This window comes from Phycodurus eques, chromosome 19, assembly GCF_024500275.1.
Source record: "Phycodurus eques isolate BA_2022a chromosome 19, UOR_Pequ_1.1, whole genome shotgun sequence".
NCBI classification, from domain to species: domain Eukaryota; kingdom Metazoa; phylum Chordata; class Actinopteri; order Syngnathiformes; family Syngnathidae; genus Phycodurus; species Phycodurus eques.
Window position 1 is genome coordinate 8,101,837 of NC_084543.1, and position 17,280 is coordinate 8,119,116.

At 43.1% G+C, this 17,280-nt stretch overlaps 1 protein-coding gene across 4 annotated transcripts in view; it reads left to right on the forward strand.

The window, feature by feature from the left end:
* The window catches only part of bahcc1b (BAH domain and coiled-coil containing 1b), an 80,844-nt gene extending 65,059 nt beyond the window's left edge, over positions 1 to 15,785 (forward strand). For 3 of the 4 annotated variants that reach the window (XM_061705841.1, XM_061705840.1, XM_061705842.1), the window contains exons 20-28: positions 6,188 to 6,353; positions 6,500 to 6,617; positions 6,709 to 6,784; positions 8,159 to 8,267; positions 8,349 to 8,462; positions 8,529 to 8,666; positions 10,723 to 12,116; positions 12,565 to 12,801; positions 13,608 to 15,785. In XM_061705841.1, the coding sequence (XP_061561825.1) occupies positions 6,188 to 6,353; positions 6,500 to 6,617; positions 6,709 to 6,784; positions 8,159 to 8,267; positions 8,349 to 8,462; positions 8,529 to 8,666; positions 10,723 to 12,116; positions 12,565 to 12,801; positions 13,608 to 13,817 (2,562 nt within the window). In that variant the 3' untranslated portion in view covers positions 13,818 to 15,785. Of the gene's footprint in view, positions 1 to 1,251; positions 6,018 to 6,187; positions 6,354 to 6,499; positions 6,618 to 6,708; positions 6,785 to 8,158; positions 8,268 to 8,348; positions 8,463 to 8,528; positions 8,667 to 10,722; positions 12,117 to 12,564; positions 12,802 to 13,607 lie in introns of those variants that run through there. The other variant, XM_061705843.1, reaches the window with a different exon arrangement.
* The last annotated feature ends 1,495 nt before the right edge of the window (positions 15,786 to 17,280 follow it).

A 17,280-nucleotide genomic window follows, 5' to 3' on the forward strand; every position in this document is an offset into this window, starting at 1 on the left:
CCTGTCTGGGCATGGGTAGTATCTGAGGTGTGTGTTACTGGCGGTGAGAACAATAAATTAGACTTGAGGTGTTCATGTCAGCAGTCTGTCCATACTGCTGTGCATGCGCACAGATGGCAGCCTCAATTGGGCGGATATGACCCCCTCAGATTCATCGTGACCCTGATCCACCAAGATCGGTATCGGGTGCCGATCCTGTGCGTCTCTACTCGGACTCGTAAAAACACTACGACACGTGATAGCCTCTCATATACTATACTTTTCTGTCCTCTCTGGGCATGCAGTGTGCAGTTCGGCAGCTAGGGAACAGTTCTTCAAAAGGAGTCAACGTGGGCTTGCTTCGAGCTGTTTATTGACACTCCCAGTAGAGGTTTACAGTAAAACGCAGTAGATGGGCTTACGAGTAGCATCGATGTCACAGTATAAACCTTTTAAACATCAAATATTCAAGCACAAATGGCGCAGCAATGTACAGAAAGATGATGTAACAGCACTCGCCAGCATATTTCTTTTTCTACTCTGCGATACACGACTTACAGTAATGCAGCTTCGCCGCGACGTTCTTCTTTGTCTTTTCTTAAAATCGACGTCTTTTATCTGCACGCGTGCACCACACTGCCCCCTTGTGGAAGCGGAATGTGAATATTACATCTGTATAAGAGCGAACATGAATCAACTCAAATTTATTTATAGAACGCTTTAAAAAAACAGCTGCTGTAACAAAGTGCCATACATAATTAAGATCAAACACAAAACATAAAAAAACACTAAAAGTAATATAATAATAATAATAATAACAATAATAATAACAACAATAAATTAAATGTTATATTTGAGTGATACTAAGATAAGTGTTTTGGAACATTTTAATTGTGTGTGGAAGTGTTATATTTCAATAAAAGTTTTTTTTCAACAAAGTTTGATCAAAATAAAACGCATTTTGATCAAATTCCTCAGTATCAGTGTATCCATACTCGTTCTGAAAAAAGTGGTATTGGTGCATCCCCATAGAGAAATGTAGGAATTTCCGTGTTCAGAGTCAGAAATTTAAACAGAACCCCTCCCCCTGAAGTCCGATCTCCAACTCGAAAAGTCGCATGAATCTCACCAGCCCGACATTTTAAATGTAATATAAAAGCCTTTTTAGGCCATATAGCCACCCCCCTTATGTACAATGTTGTTTTAATGAGCAACTGTGAAGAGTAATTAAAATGAGATTTTAAAATTTAACATTATTCTCCTGGCCTGCAGGCAATTCCTGATGACAGTGAGGCAGGCCCTAGTCATTCAAGAGAGGATCTGCCCGGGGTCAACCACAGTAGAAAAAGACTGCATGAGGAAGGCGAGACAGAAGAAATGCAGACAGAAGAAGCAGGGAAAGAACAAAGAAAGACAGGAGGCGACAGAGAGAGAATGGAAGTGGACATGATAATGACGTATACAAAGTCAAATCAATGTGACGCTAAAGTTTTTCAAAAACGATTGCTCAAAAACCGTACACTGACAATTAAAAAAGCATGGTATGAGAAGTATCCCTGGCTGCATGTTAGTATGGGTACTGGTGGTGTTCTGTGTTTTCACTGCTCTAAATACTTTCAGACAGCGGCGCAAGCCGAGAGCATAGACCCAGCTTTTGTCAACACTGGATTGAAAAACTGGGAAAAAGCACTTGAAAAATGTTCCATGCATGAGAAAACAGAGGGTCACAAACTGGCTATTACAACTGCCGCGCATGAAAACAGTCCAGTTACTCCTAAGTTGATCAGTGCAGTCAGTACAGCGCAGGCAGAAAACAGAGCTTGTCTCTTAAAAATAATCGGGGGTGAGATGTTTCTGGCGAGGCAGGGCTTGGCCTTTAGAGGACATGGACATCAAGGTAACCTTGACCAGCTTTTGAAATACAAAGCTGAAGACGATCAGTCATTCAGTAGGTGGTTATCCGCGAAGGCGGGGGTGCACACATCCTGGGATTGTCAAAATGAGCGGATAAATTTGATGAGCTCATCAATTATCAGGAAAATTGCAGATGAGATCCGGTCCTTACCAGTGTTGCAGTATTCCATCATCATCGATGGGACGAGGGGTGTCTCTGGTGTAGAGCAGGAGGTGATGTGCCTACGTTATGTTGACAAAGATTTGCTGGTGCACGAAGACTTCATAGGGTTGTATGAAGCAAGTTCTCCGACAGGTGAAAACCTTGCTAGCACCATTTTGGAAGTTATGTTGAGGCTGAGTTTGCCAATATCTGGCCTCAGAGGTCAGGCATATGATGGAACTTCGAATATGTCTGGAAAGTACTCTAGTGCCCAGGCTGTTATTCAGCGAGTGCAGCCACTATCACCGTACATACAATGTCGAGCACGATACATCGATTCAGTTACTCAACAAGCTTGCTCAGCCTCGTGTTTTGTGCGAAACGCGATTGACTGGATACGTGACCTTGGCACATTTTTTGGGCAGTCTGGTAAGGTGAAGGACGAGTTTAAAGCTATTGTTTCAGCCGAAGAACAAGGACCAGCTGTGTCCGTCAGGCCTTTATGTCCCACGAGGTGGACTGTACGCTCACGAGCTATCCGTGCTGTTCTCAGCCAATATGGGATGATACTAAGTGCACTAGATGATATGGCCGCGAGTCAGTCTGACTCCGCAAGCCTGGCAGAGGGCTTATGTGTTCGACTACAAAAGGGTAACATCGTACTGGGACTTCTGCTTGCTTTAGATGTGATCAGTGAACTCGAGGTTCTAAACACAGCTCTCCAGAATAAGAGTCAGACAATGGAGGGCATTCTCTCTGTAGTCTCCTTGGTCCAAGACGGCTTGAAATCCAAAAGAAATACCGAACACTTTGAGGCGGTCTTTAAGGAGGCAGAGGACAGGTGTGGGAATCTGTCTCTAGAGACCATTGTTTCACCCCGCACACTTGGACTCCCAAAAATATATTCTGGGCAGGCTCCTGGATCTGGATCAACTGTGGATTTTTACAGAGTAGAATTCTACCGTGTCCTAGACACAGTAGATGCACAAATTACCGAGAGGTTTATGGAACCAGGCATTCAAACATTTAAAGAACTGGAAAACTCACTCCTGACCCCCATTACAAATAACGCAGCAGTTCGCAGATATCCTGAACTAAAAGAGGAAGACTTGAGAGTCCAACTGGCCTTGTTTAAAATCAAGTGCAAGATCAACACAACTGCAGACGCCGTGCAGGCTCTGAAGGAAATGCCCCCAGAGCTCCGTGTCCTGTTTGATCAGGTAGAGACACTAGTGAGATTGTTGATGGTGGTTCCCATATCATTTGCTGAGGCAGAGCGCAGTTTTAGTGGGTTACGCAGATTGAAAACGTGGTTGCGATCAACCGTGGCTCAAAAAAGACTCAGTGGCATTGGTGTGTGCCACGTTCACCACGAGAGGCTTGATAGACTGGACAGACAAGAAATTGCCCAGCAGTATGTTCAGGGTGATGAATGGAGGCGAGATGTTTTTGGGTCCTTCGTTGAGTCTACTTCGAGACAGTAAATTTGCTTAGCTGCAAATTCCTGGTAATACTATTTATGTCGTTTAAAATGTGAATTTCTTGGACAGCATATATGTCAAACTCAGGCCCGGGGGCCAAACTTGGCCCACGATGTAAGTATATTTGGCCCGCAAGACCATATCAAATGTGTATTAGAGCTGGCCCGCCAGTATATAGCACATGCGGCACTAATATTACAAATGCTCTGCAAGTGTGTTGGCTCATCATTCTAGACCGGCGAGCGCCCCTTCCCTTTCTGTTGCAGTCGTTAGCAACTATGCTGCCAGTCTCCTTGAGCAAATTTACATTTCCCCTCCCCAAAAATGGCCCAACGAAAGATGGAAAACAGTTCACTTCCAAGACAGCTGGGAGGCAGATTGTCTGTTCACTAAAGTAGAAGACAGACCTATTTGTCGTGTGCGGAGCAACGTGGCTGCAACAAAGAATATAAAATAATTGAATTTTTAATATTTTTTTTAAATGCCCTTTATCAACTTCTAGGCAGGGACTATTAATAGTTTGAAGTTTGGATTTTATTGAAGGACAGTCTTATTTTTTTAGGTGGTTCTGTTGTTGGCCTTTGAAAAAAGGTTTACATAAAAAAAAAGGTAGTTGGAGATAAGATAATACAAGATGGAAATAGAAGATGGAAAAACAGAAGAAATCATGTTATCTATTTCAATACAAACCAAACAAATACCACTGATGTCTTTTATTGCAAATTTGATTTCTCGTGTTTATAATATTAAAGTTTGCTTATTCCAGATGTAGTGGCTACACTGGGCTGACTTTGGTGCGGGCAGCGTGGGTTCAGTTCCCACTCAGTGACGGTGCGAATGTGCCCTGTGACTGACTGGCGACCAGTTCAGGGTGTAGTCCGCCTTTCGCCCGAAGTCAGCTGAGTTAGGCTCCAGCGTCCCGCGACCCTAACCAGGATAAGCGGTGTTGAAAATGGATGCATTCCAGATTCGGTGTTTAAGCAAAATGTAAGTTCGTTTTCATATGATAAACTTTAACGCTACATTTCTGCAGAGAAGGGAAACGTGCACATCTCAATGATTTCTCATTAAATATTGAGTTTGGCCCGTGACGTTGTCCCCATTTTTTATTTTGGCGCACTGTGAATTTGAGTTTGACACCCGTGTTGTACAGTATATATAGTTATTTCTATTCATGTACATATGTTGTTGTTTACACTAAAATTCATAAATGCATGAAATTTCCAGACAAATAGGTTCCATCATAGTAAGCCTTTGAATAAATTCCCTGTCAAATGAATGTATGTCTTTTCCATTTGACAGACCTCAGAGATTTTTTGTGAACAATCCTGCAAAATTTGAATGATTAAAAAGTATATAATAGCCAAGTATATAATATCAGGCTTCATAATCATGAAAGATTTTTCAGTTCTCTTCTCTTCAATGCGGTCAGCGTGTCCGCTGAATACACTAAAAACACGCCCTTCTCAACTGTCAATTGAATACCAATTTTACCACTTGGGAAAATGGATGGTACTTTGTCTAGCGTCTTTCTCATGCCTACACATAACTACATATTGAGCCGTGAAAATAGTTTAGTCTCCATTGACTGGAATATATGCCACCGAGTCCTCACGACTACGGGGCGCTCTAAAGCGACCACACCAGCGGACTATCCGAAGGAAAGATGCTTTTTTCACGGTGAAGGCATAGCTAATTAGCTAACGGCACGTCACAATTGCGCAGGGTAACCGCTGATGCTAAGAGGCTGAAGTTTTTCTATAGTGGGGTCGGGTCTTTAACAATTCATTATTGTTTCGCCATGATTTCAAATAGCAATTTTCCAGTGGCTTAGTGCAAACCACTAGCCCGTAGGCTATTATGAAAATAAGTACTTGAACTAGTGAAAGCAATAAAGAATTCCACAAAAATAATTCATTGCGTTTAAATCATTTGCTGACGGCTTGGTCCCTTTCAGTTCAAAAATCCCATCTGCGCCCCTGCTGCTGTGGTGTCCTTGAGCAACAAACTCAATTGTCTTTATTTCCGACTGAGACCACAGACTGCGTTTGTGTAGAGAGAGGCTATAAAACCTCTATCGTGCAATGCAGCTCTGCACGACTGAAACTATTAAAAATGTTCAATTATAAATTGCATATCCTTCCAAATATGCAAGTGAATCCTAATGTTAATCATGGCAAACCACAGACATCATACACATCTTCCCCCCTCAGGGGCTGTGAGCATTATAGGGGGGAAAAATCGGACCAATCCCACTGGATGCTTTGTAAGTGCTTTGAAGCGATGCTATGACATCATTTCCTGCATCGTTGGCTTTTCTGTCCACAATCAAAAGTAATAGCTGAGCCTCGCTATTTGAAAGCTGCATTTTGCTCTTTGAATTGGAATCTGTTAAGAGGTGGTGCTGCTATTACGAAAGCTAAACACAAGTGGAATAGTAGAAGACAATTTTTTTGGGGATGGAATGCAACCATTAATGTCTATATTTTTCCCAACATTCACTCAAGGTAACAGAGCATTATTCTCATAGCATACCTGGTGATATAACTCTTGTATTGGATGTCCTTGCACCTAATGAATTGTCCTTTTGCGTATGTTGAGTCAACAGTTACATATTTATACTGCATGCGACTTTCTGCGCACTGATGTCAAATCTTATTTCCAACTCCAGGCCCAGGGTCACGCGGTCAGCCGACTCCTGCAGAGCTTCACCGCTGACGACGGCTTTCGCCTGGATGAAGAGAGCAGCTTTTCCGAAGGAGAGGAGGAAGATGAAGAAGAGGGGAGCAAACAGATGACGGTGCACCTTCCTCCCAAAATGCCTTGCAAAATTCCTGGTAGGCCCAACAATGACACGTGGATAATAACAGTGTGTAAAGAGCGCGCCATACCAATGACCTTACATAGTAATTATCCATTTTACACGCAAATGATATGTATTTCTCTCGGTATATGTCTCATTCCATCATTTTCTCCTCATCAGCCCTGCCCAACTGTGTGCTTAGTAAAGAGATGCTAGTAGACGGCCTGAAGATTTTGATCTCCAAGGAGGATGAGTTGCTCTACGCTGCCCTTGTCCAAACTCTGGACCTACCTGATATGTAAGTTCCGCTGACACAAAACACGTATTCTACTGTATAGTGCATTGAGAAGGTTTGACCTTCATATACATTTCTTCTTTTTGTCCCCTAGATTCAGTGTTGTCATTGAAGGGGAGCGCGGGAATCGCCCCCGGATCTATTCACTGGAGCAAATCTTACAGGAAGCCGTGAGTTTCAGTCGTGTGATACCATAAAAGCATGTGCAGGGGTTCTTGAACTTTTTCGGTTCAAGGGTGCCTGGTCCAGGGAAATAGATAATTTTTTTTTTTTTTTCAAGGAACCGCTCACAACCGTAATGCCATTTCAACATTGAAACTACCATGTGTACCACTAAATGCCGTGGGAATTATTTATTTTTTACTATTTCATGATGAGTTAATGAGAGGAACTTCACCAAATTCAATTGAATTAAATGTAATATTTATCCATAGTCTCTAGCTGATGTGCAATGGTTCAACTAACAACATGGCTAGTAACATGTCTAGCTAGCTGGTCTACAAAAGAACAGTTAATGATCCAATCCGATTTTAACTTTATTTATAGAGCATTTCAAGAACAACATTTTTGGACAGCATAAGCTAAGCAATAAAAATGAAAACACATCAAGGAACAATACATGTAAATAGATAAAATACCAGAGAAACAAGACCAATATAAAATAAAGGTAAAAACACCAATTTAAAAATAAATACATGATAATCATGTACAATGATAAAACAGTTTAAAAAAACAAGATGAAAATCGACATCTCAAACTGAGATAAAAGCCAGAGGGGGAAAAGTAAGAGAGGAATTCAAAAACAGAAATTGAATGGGCCTGTCTAAAGTGCAGAGGCAGCTCATTCCACAATTTTGGGGCAACAACTAAGAAAATGTGGTTTTCTCATAGTTTTCGATGCTGACTTAGGGATTTGGTCAATATATTTTGTCACTTTTCCAACAACTCCAGCAATAGTTTTCAAAAAAAGTGACTAGCGGGCTTAATTTATTTGCTAACAAACAGTCAAAAATGAGTGGATTCATTTTCTGTACGACAGGAAAGTGGAAGGCCACCGTGGAGTCAATTGCACTGAACATTGCCAAAGACACGGTGCCCATTTATGCGCTGCAACAACAGTGATTTATCAACATGTTGGAAACTTTTGACCTGATATATGTGCTTCCGAGTCACAAATATTTTGCCGAGGTCACCTTATCTGACGTGTACAACTCTTCATGAGAAAAGAGCGTGAGAGAGAGCTACAAAGGCTGCGTGCATGCATGGAGGTCATATTTAAAATACATCACAATCATATTACAACTTTTTATTGACTCAAAGCTAAGGCAGGGAGAAGTAATTTCTTTAGTTTAGTGTATTGGTATGCACTTTAAAAGTGATACGACATAATTTATTGCAGATTTTTTTGCGGCCACCCCCAAGGTACGGCTCGCTGACCCCTAGTTTGAAAACCACGGATGTACAGCTTCTAATGTTTGGTGCAAGACCTGTGCGATGTTTAGGCTTTATGGACTGTATTTCTTATTTTGTTTATATCGGTCAAGGTGCTGGATGTGCGGCCCCAGACTGAGGCCATCCTGACGGCGGGGACGCGGGTTTGTGCCTACTGGAGCGAGCGCTCACGTTGCCTTTACCCCGGTTATGTCCACCGAGGTGTGTGACACAAATCTACAGAAACGCCCACAGAAAAAAAACACAATATTCATGTGCTCTGGGCCTCGGGCTCTGCTTCAGGGGGTGCAGGTGAAGAGAAGGACGGAAGCGTGATGGTGGAGTTTGATGACGGGGACAGAGGGAGGATTACACTGGCGAACATCCGACTTCTGCCACCTGGATACCAAATCTGCTGTGAGTAGAACTCTTTGGGGGATATTAAAAAAAACAAAGTATCATTTAACAAAGCTTCCTTGTCAGGTGCGGAACCATCACCAGCGCTTCTGATCACGCCGGGCCGGCAATGTCGACGTAGCTCCACACAAGAGAAGAAAGACACACTCACAGAGAAATCAGCCAATGAGGAACAAGCAGGGAAACCTCAAGAGAAGAGGCCAGGTGAGAGGGAAAGTCTTACTGTAAATAGTCCAGTTATGAGCACTGTACTAAGTTTTCCTATAAAAGGTAGAGCACATGACTTACAACCCCAATTCCAATGAAGTTGGGACGTTGTGTTAAACATAAATAAAAACAGAATACAATGATTTGCAAATCATGTTCAACGTATATTTAATTGAATACACTACAAGGACTAGATATTTAATGTTCAAACTGATACACTTTATTGTTTTTAGCAAATAATCATTAACGTAGACTATATTGGTTGCAACACGTTCCAAAAAAGCCGGGACAGGTGGCAGAAAAAACAGAAAGTTGAGGATTGCTCATCAAACAGCTGTTTGGAACATCCCACAGGTGAACAGGCTAATTGGCAACAGGTGGGTGCCATGATTGGGTATAGAAGGAGATTCCCTCAATTGCTCAGCCATTCACAAGCAAAGATGGGGCGAGGTTCACCTCTTTGTGAACAAGTGCGTGAGAAAATAGTCGACAATGTTCCTCAAAGTACAATTGCAAGGAATTTAGGGATTTCATCATCTACGGTCCACAATATCATCAAAAGGTTCAGAGAATCTGGAGAAATGACTGCATGTAAGCAGCAAGGCCGAAAACCAACATTGAATGCCCGTGACCTTCCATCCCTCAGGCGGCACTGTATCAAAAACCGACATCAATGTGTAAAGGATATCACCACATGGGCTCAGGAACACTTCAGAAAACCAATGACACTAAATACAGTTCAGCGCTACATCCGTAAGTGCAACTTGAAACTCTACTATGCAAAGCAAAGGCCATTTATCAACAACACCCAGAAACGCCGCCGGCTGTTCTGGGACAGAGCTGGAAAGTGGAAAAGTGTTCTGTGGTCCCACGAGTCCACATTTCAAATTGTTTTTGGAAATTATGGACATCATGTCCTCTGGGCCAAAGAGGAGAAGAACCATCCGGACTGTTGTGGATGGAAATTTCAAAAGCCAGCATCTGTGATGGTAACTTACACATCTGTGAAGGCACCATTAATGCTGAACGGTACATACAGGTTTTGGAGAAACATGCTGCCATCCAAGCAACGTCTTTTTCATGGACGCCCCTGCTTATTTCAGCAAGACAATGCCAAACCACATTCTGCACGTGTTACAACAGCGTGGCTTCGTAGTAAAAGGGTGCGGGTATTAGACTGGCCTGCCTGCAGTCCAGACCTGTCAGCGTAAAATACGACAATGGAGACCTCAGACTGTTGAACCAGCTGAAGCTGTACATCAAGCAAGAATGGGAAAGAATTTCACCTACAAAGTTCCAACAATTAGTGTCCTCAGTTCCCAAACGTTTATTGAATGTTGTTAAAAGAAAAGGTGATGAAACACAGTGGTAAACATGAGCCTGTCCCAGCTTTTTTGGAACGTGTTGCAGCCATAAAATTCTAAGTTAATGATTATTTGCTAAAAACAATCAACTTTATCAGTTTGAACATTAAATATCTTGTCTTTGTAGTGTATTCAATTAACTATAGGTTGAACATGATTTGCAAATCATTGTATTCTGTTTTTATTTATGTTTAACACAAACAACGTCCCAACTTCATTGGAATTGGGGTTGTATAATGAATCGTAAGAATCTATATGCTCATGTATATACTGTATTTTTAGACATAGCTGTCCAACTTTGTAAGTACATTCCGCATAGACGCAGACAGCCCTTCGGGTCACATTTCTAACTGTCAACCAATTACGTGACACCTATGAGTCAAAGAGGAGCACATTGTCATGGAGATATATGAACAAATTCCTTTTATGCTCTGTAAAACCACATTAATCATATTTTTATGACGTGTCATCAGTGTTTTTGTGTCATTGAGAAACATGCGTGTCACTCATCCCAGTAATGTTTCAGGTAGATACAGGTATTGGGTATGTTGAAATCTACCTGCCTTGGTGGAGATAATGATGTTAAATTTCTCTGGAGCTCTTACTTTCACTATTAATCTCAGTCTGTTCCCAAGAACTGTCACGTCATATTGATTCCAACTCCTCTCTGCTTTCATCTCCTTGCTCAGTTGGCAGGCCCAAGAAAATCCACTCAGTGCCTCAGACTGCCAGCACAGCAACATCAGAGTCAGACTCTCAGACCAAAGGCAACGCTTCTGTGGTCAGCTGGTCCGCACCCAGGAAGAGACCGCCGGTCGACTTTTTCCTCTTCAACGGGACTTCCCGTAAAACCCAGAAGAGATTTCGAGAGCGAGACGTGGGGTTGTTTCATCGCCCGGCCTCCCACTCTCTCACACCCACAGCCCCCCTAAAAGGCTTCTTTGGCTCCCCTTTTGCGGTTGACTCTTTTAGTAGTATTGCCAACGGCTACTCGGCCTTTGGAAGTGGCGGGAGCTCCGGAACGGCGCGACATGCAAACACAGGATCTTCCTCTGGGCCTCGGGACCCCTCTCCTTGCTCCTCAGCTGTCGCCACGTCTATGGCAGCGGGAAGTAAGAAACCAGTGAGTGAGCGAGACAGGAAACAGTTCCTGGTGAAGCTTGATCATGAAGGGGTGACCTCGCCTAAAACAAAGAATGGCAAGGCCCTACTTCGACTCGGAAATGGAAGCAAAGGAGGTAGACCCTTGTCCTCTGCGGGTTCTCCGCTGCGATACATTCACCCTGCCATGTTGGTGAAGGACGGAAAGAAGGGAGGAAGGGATAGAGAGAACTCCGGAACTCAGCCAGACTCTCTTTTGAAAGGCGATGCCACTCTACAAAAAGATCTACTGCCAGCCAGCCACGGGGGCCAAACTGGGGATTACAGTTTGGACTACCACAGCGACTGCCCGAGTTCTTACTCTGAGCTGGATGAGGGTGACGAAGATGGCGGTCAAGATGCTAGGACGCGAAGAAGAGGCACGGCGGCCACGTCTCATCGTAGCGGACGCTTTCTCTCCCGCCTCTCAGTCTGTTTCTCTTCCTCCTCTTCATCCTCTTCTTCCTCCGGCTCCATATCCTCCTCATCCCTCTGTTCCTCAGACAATGATTCCTCCTACTCGTCCGATGAAGAGTCCGCATCTGTTCTCCTGCGTCGTGCTTTGCTCCAGCAGGACAAACACAAACACAGACAGAACCTGAGCTCCGAGTCCACCAACTCCAACCCGTCCACCACAGTCCCAACTAGTCCCTATGTGGCCAAGGCAGCCATGGCCCACTCTGGGTCAAAGGGGAGGACAGAGGATAGGACAGAGTACATGTCCAAAGGGAGTGTGGCGACCAACAGTAGTTCTGCCAAGACCCAACTGAAGAAGAAGGAAGGAGTTCCTAATAGCCACCATCAAGGTCAGAGTGGCCCTAAACCTTCCTCCAAGGACCTGACAGCAGCAAGGCAGAGGATGTCCTCACCTGAGCCTCAAGCCAACATAGCTCCGCTACTGCCTGGACGCCAGCTGTGGAAATGGTCCGGTAACCCAACACAGGTAAGAGAAAACACACTCACGATGGCCCAAATTGGTAGCAATTGGTTAACCTCCTTTCTATTAAACAGGCCGTGAATATTTTAGGTCGGAATGTTAAGAACATAAGTCCAAGGGCATTTAAGGGTGCATTTGGTAGTTATCTAATTTGGCATCAGGATTATAAAGCGATCCTTGGAAAAATGTCTCACGTTGAAGGAATCTCTCGACTCTACCTTAGTGGCTAATTACACTTCGCCATAGTAGTTCTGCCAGTAAATAAGAAACAGACCTCTTCATATTTGATGTCAGACTTTGTCCACAATGTCAATATGATACTCTGTGAATTATAGTTTTGAAAAAGAAAAACTCCTTTGTCTGAGCACACCTTAACATCATATCCAGAGATATCAGATTAGCGCTTTTAATATCCTGGCTGAGAGTCCTATTCCGAATTCTCTTCCGCCACTAGAGGAGAGGTCTGAAGGGTAAAGCCCGCAAGCTATTCTACAAGGCCATCGTGCGCGGCAAGGAGACTGTGCGGGTAGGCGATTGCGCCGTGTTCCTGTCGCCCGGCCGACCCCAGTTGCCTTACGTCGGCAGAGTGGAGAGCCTGTGGGAGTCGTGGAGCTCCAGCATGGTGGTCAGGGTCAAGTGGTTCTACCACCCGGAGGAGACTCGCTTGGGGAAGCGACACTGCGATGGCAAGGTAAAGACCTCAGAGTGCAGTCAGAAAAACCCTTCTATGTATAATGCGCACCATCGATTTGATAATAATAATTAAGTATTATCCATATTTTATTAGGTGTTTCAAAGAAACATTCTGCTTTGTGTGCATGCAATGACGCAATTTATTTTTTATTTTGCTTTAAATCCCGTGTCAGGACAGGCCAGGCATAATGTAAAAAATACTTAATTTTACAAAACTTTAACCAATCGTCACAAAATGTTATGTGGACATCTCTAATTATGCGCACTTAAATCTCTGAAAATATCAGAATGAAATCCCAAATACTTTGGATTTTATGCATTTTAGATCACTATGGCACAAGAAGGCCTTGATTCTCGGTGAAAATATACTGTATATACATTTTTAACATTAGACACTGCATATGTTGGAATGAAAGTACACCTTTTTCCACAAACCCTAGATACTGGCAAACATAAATAATATGACAGAATTTGTTTTCATTTTCCTGATACATAAGTATCATGCGCTCTATCGACTTTTGATGATTTTTTTTTAACGAAAAAAAGTCTGCATTATTATTAAAAGTATTATTCTGTTGTATGAATGGCAACAGGTTGATACACGTTAATTGTACCATCCGTAATGTAGTCCAAGTGTTTAATTGTTCTGCCTGTCACTATACATTGCTGGCATAGGGCACAAAAAAAGCACAAAAAACGAATTTTGTACGAAAAGAATAATTTCTCACAGCACAGTCAGGCGGTATCACTGGTTCACAGAAAACGAAAAATCTTCGCATAACATTGTGACCGACTCTTTCCCAGAACGCCTTGTACCAGTCGAGTCACGAGGACGAGAACGACGTCCAGACCATCTCCCATCGCTGCCAGGTGGTCAGCAGGGCCGAGTACGATCACATGATACGCGAACACAAGTCTGGTGCCACGGCGAATGATCTTTTCTACCTGGCTGGCACGTACGAGCCCACCACCGGCCAACTGATTGGCGCTGACGGCATGGCTATCGTGTCCTAGCATCCGCAGCTAGAGTGACCAAAGCTATCGAGCTGACCGCTTCGATGACAGTCCGTCATAACGGACGGAAGGGGCAACGGGATATATCCCAGCGGGATAAATCCCGGCAGTACCGGGCACTTAAAGGAGTCTGGTTAGTTCTTGGAAATCTATGTCAGAGACCTCTTCCTGTAAACTCGAGCATCAGGAGGCTTCAGTTCCCCCCCCCACCCCCTACGACTCGCTGAATATCTTGCAGCAAAAGAACAGGAACCACGGACATGAGCACTTTGGAGTTCGGTACCTCGGATATGTCACGGCGACACTTGCTTTCTGAGACAAAGACGGAGTTGGAGAGGAAGAAAACTCACTGTAAGCCGCACTGGTTTGGAAGGTTGAAGAGGTCTTACACTGCTTTTCTGGTTGTTGGCTGGGAGATCCCCAACAGGACCAAAAAAAATGAAAACTCCAGTGTCATTTTGGACTGTGCGCAAGAGCTCACTGGTTGCAAGCCAAGATGATGCCATGTCTTTAACACATAAAAATGTTTTCCTCCTGTCAAGCCATACACATCAATACCTCTCTCGCATCCTTCTATTTGGGTGCAAAGACATGTACATGTTAGTCGGATTGCTTTTTTTTTAATGTGTGTGTTTCTGGGAGAGTGATGATTGGCTTTAATTATGTGTATGTATGATAATGTAAATACTATACATAGATATTTGTCCATTTTTTGCAGAGGAGATGGTTTTTATTTCAATGTTAAAGGTTGTGTGGATGGGGAAGGAGGTTGAATTAAGTTTCTTTGAATGCACTGAACATGATCACAGATGAGGTCAAAATGTATGCCTGGTGTGGTAGTAAGCCCTGCTTCGTGGGCAAATATGTTGAAAAAGCAGTTATTTTAATAGAGTGATCAGAAATCAGCTCTTTTAAATAATGTCTAACTTGTAATGTTTGCCTTTCCTGTTGGAAACTTACTGGAAAAGAAACCAAGTTTCTGCTTTTCACTGATCCGTAAAGAATCCAGTCGGTCTGTTTGAGCCTGTATTTCTATCAAATGTAAATATTTATCTGGCATCTAAAAGAAATATACCAAAGCACCCGTGAGTTTACACTTACATCACATTACAAGATAATTTTATGATGAGAATGATTAAAAAGAGGAAGGAGTGGGGGGGGGGGGGGGAAATGTTCAATCAAATCTGAATCCGGGACCCCTGCAATCACAGAGGTATTTGAAGTAGAGGTCCTCTCGTCGTGCGTCCTCTCATGTTCATCCAGTGTTGCTATGACAGCCTCGGAGAGACGTCGCAGCGACATTGTCAGCACACTGCCCAGCTGATGCACTTGAGGTCTCTATGACAACCAGAATGGCATCACGTGACTGTGAAGGACAATCAGCGCCAATCAATGGGACAATGTTGAGAGACAAAAAAAAAAAAAAAAAAAAAAAAAAAAAAAGATCAAATCGCAAATTATGCTTGTCACTTTTATTCCTGCTTTGCCAAAAATGTCTGTCTGTGTGTGTGCGCGCGTGCGTGTGTACTGGTTTTCTTAGTTCACCATGGTCTTACCGTTTATGCAAGCCTGTGATGACTGTTGTATAGGATGTACAGGGGGGAGAACACAAATGCCTTTTTCTTTGTAGGGCTTGGACCGACGTTTGACAACTATGTTGACAAACACTTTTTGAGATGTGAAACTCTTTTGTTTAAAAAAAAAACAAAAAAACAAAAAACAAAAAAGGAAATGGGGGTGGGGGAGCTGATGAACACTGGATTCACTTCTGATCATCCCATTTCGATGAAAGCAACATGTTTTTTCTTTTCTCCCCACTGGAACCCGCTTTGTATGGTTAAGATGGAAAATATATTATTTCACTCATTCTTATGGAGGTATTTCTTACATATTTCCATATGTACAAAAAGAAAGAATATTTATCTTAATTTTATTGCCTTTTTGTGTTTCATTAAAAAAAAGATTGTTACGAAGAGAAAAAAAGCATCTGCCCTGTTTTGCTTCTTTTTTCCCCTTCCCTCTTGGGCGTGAGCTCTGTGAATAGCGCCTTGTGTTCATCAATGGCGATCGTTTGTCAGCTGAGGGAAAATGGGCCATGGGATAAAAGCGTGGAGAAATGAGAAAGAAGAATGATGTAGGGGCGTAGGGTGTCATTTGAGAGAGGAACAAGCCATTTGAAACTGTAGCTGTAGTTGATAGATGTAATGGGTGGTGTTTCGGGGGGGTGGGATGCGAAACCGTATCTGAAACCGTACCTGCCTCACGAGAGACGGCCGGCAGGCTGTGCAGGTGGGTCGGGTCTTAACCAGAATCAAAACGGAACACGATCATTAAATGAACAAAGCGAGGATATCAACTTTCATTCTGCATGGATTTCAAACTCACTTCAATCCGAAGTAAGGTGAAATCAAGCCCTTTGCTCCGGTCAGTGCTCCTCCTACAGTTGTAATTTAGTTGCATTTAAAGTGTTGTAATGCCTCCACCCTGAAAATGCATCTTCCTTTCAGATACGCTATTAGCACTTTAGAGAGCTTCGTTGTTGGCTGTGAGTGCATGCATGTCATGATGAGAAGAGTGGATGTTGGAGGAGGGGAAAAGATGGAGGGGAAAGAGGAGGTGGGGGGGCTGAGTTGACAGCCAGCATATGGACATGGGCTTCAGGCTGGCGTGGCTTTAGACCGCTTCGTTGTCGCGGCGCGGAAAAGGGTGTGGTTTCAGCCCATTTAGCAGACAAGTCGCATATTTCACTGAGCAACCGAAGATAGCTGGGATAGGCTCCAGCACGCCCGTGACCCTCGTGAGGAGAAGCGGCTCAGAAAATGGATGGAAGGATATCTTTAATCATTCAAAATTGGCAGGCTTGTTAACAACACTCCTCTGTGTGGTGTGTCAAATTCAGAAGACTTTTATTTTCGCTTGCAGGGACTTTAAGGCTGCTGGGAAACTCCAATTGGCGGTTTGTGAAGAGACATTTTGGTCATTTTAAAAATATTGTATCCAATAACTTCATGCAAAGATACACATGCAACTGCTCTTCATATGAACAAAACTGGTTGCGACTAATTAATATAGTTTATATGCTAATTTAGCTTTTTATCCAACATACTCTGAGAACTCAGGGTACTGTACATCGATTTTTCGAACAGTGTCATAGTGTATTTTTTTTCCTAGGTGGTCCAATTTCCCAGTTTTCTGGAAGGCAGCATGACTGCAAATTGACACAGATAAAATGTCTTTACAGGGGACTTCTCATGGTCAGTATACAAGTATTTGGGTCTCTGGAGTGTTTGCCGAGACATTACTTGTGAAATTATACAACCGCATCTTTTATTGTCCTATATCTGAAAATGTGTCAATGAGCTGAGTTGTTCTGCATTTCTTCCCGACTTTGAAGTACTTTTAAGTACCGTTTTGTGGACACGCACTGAGCTGTTCCATCCCGGAGTTCGACTGCTTTCTTTTA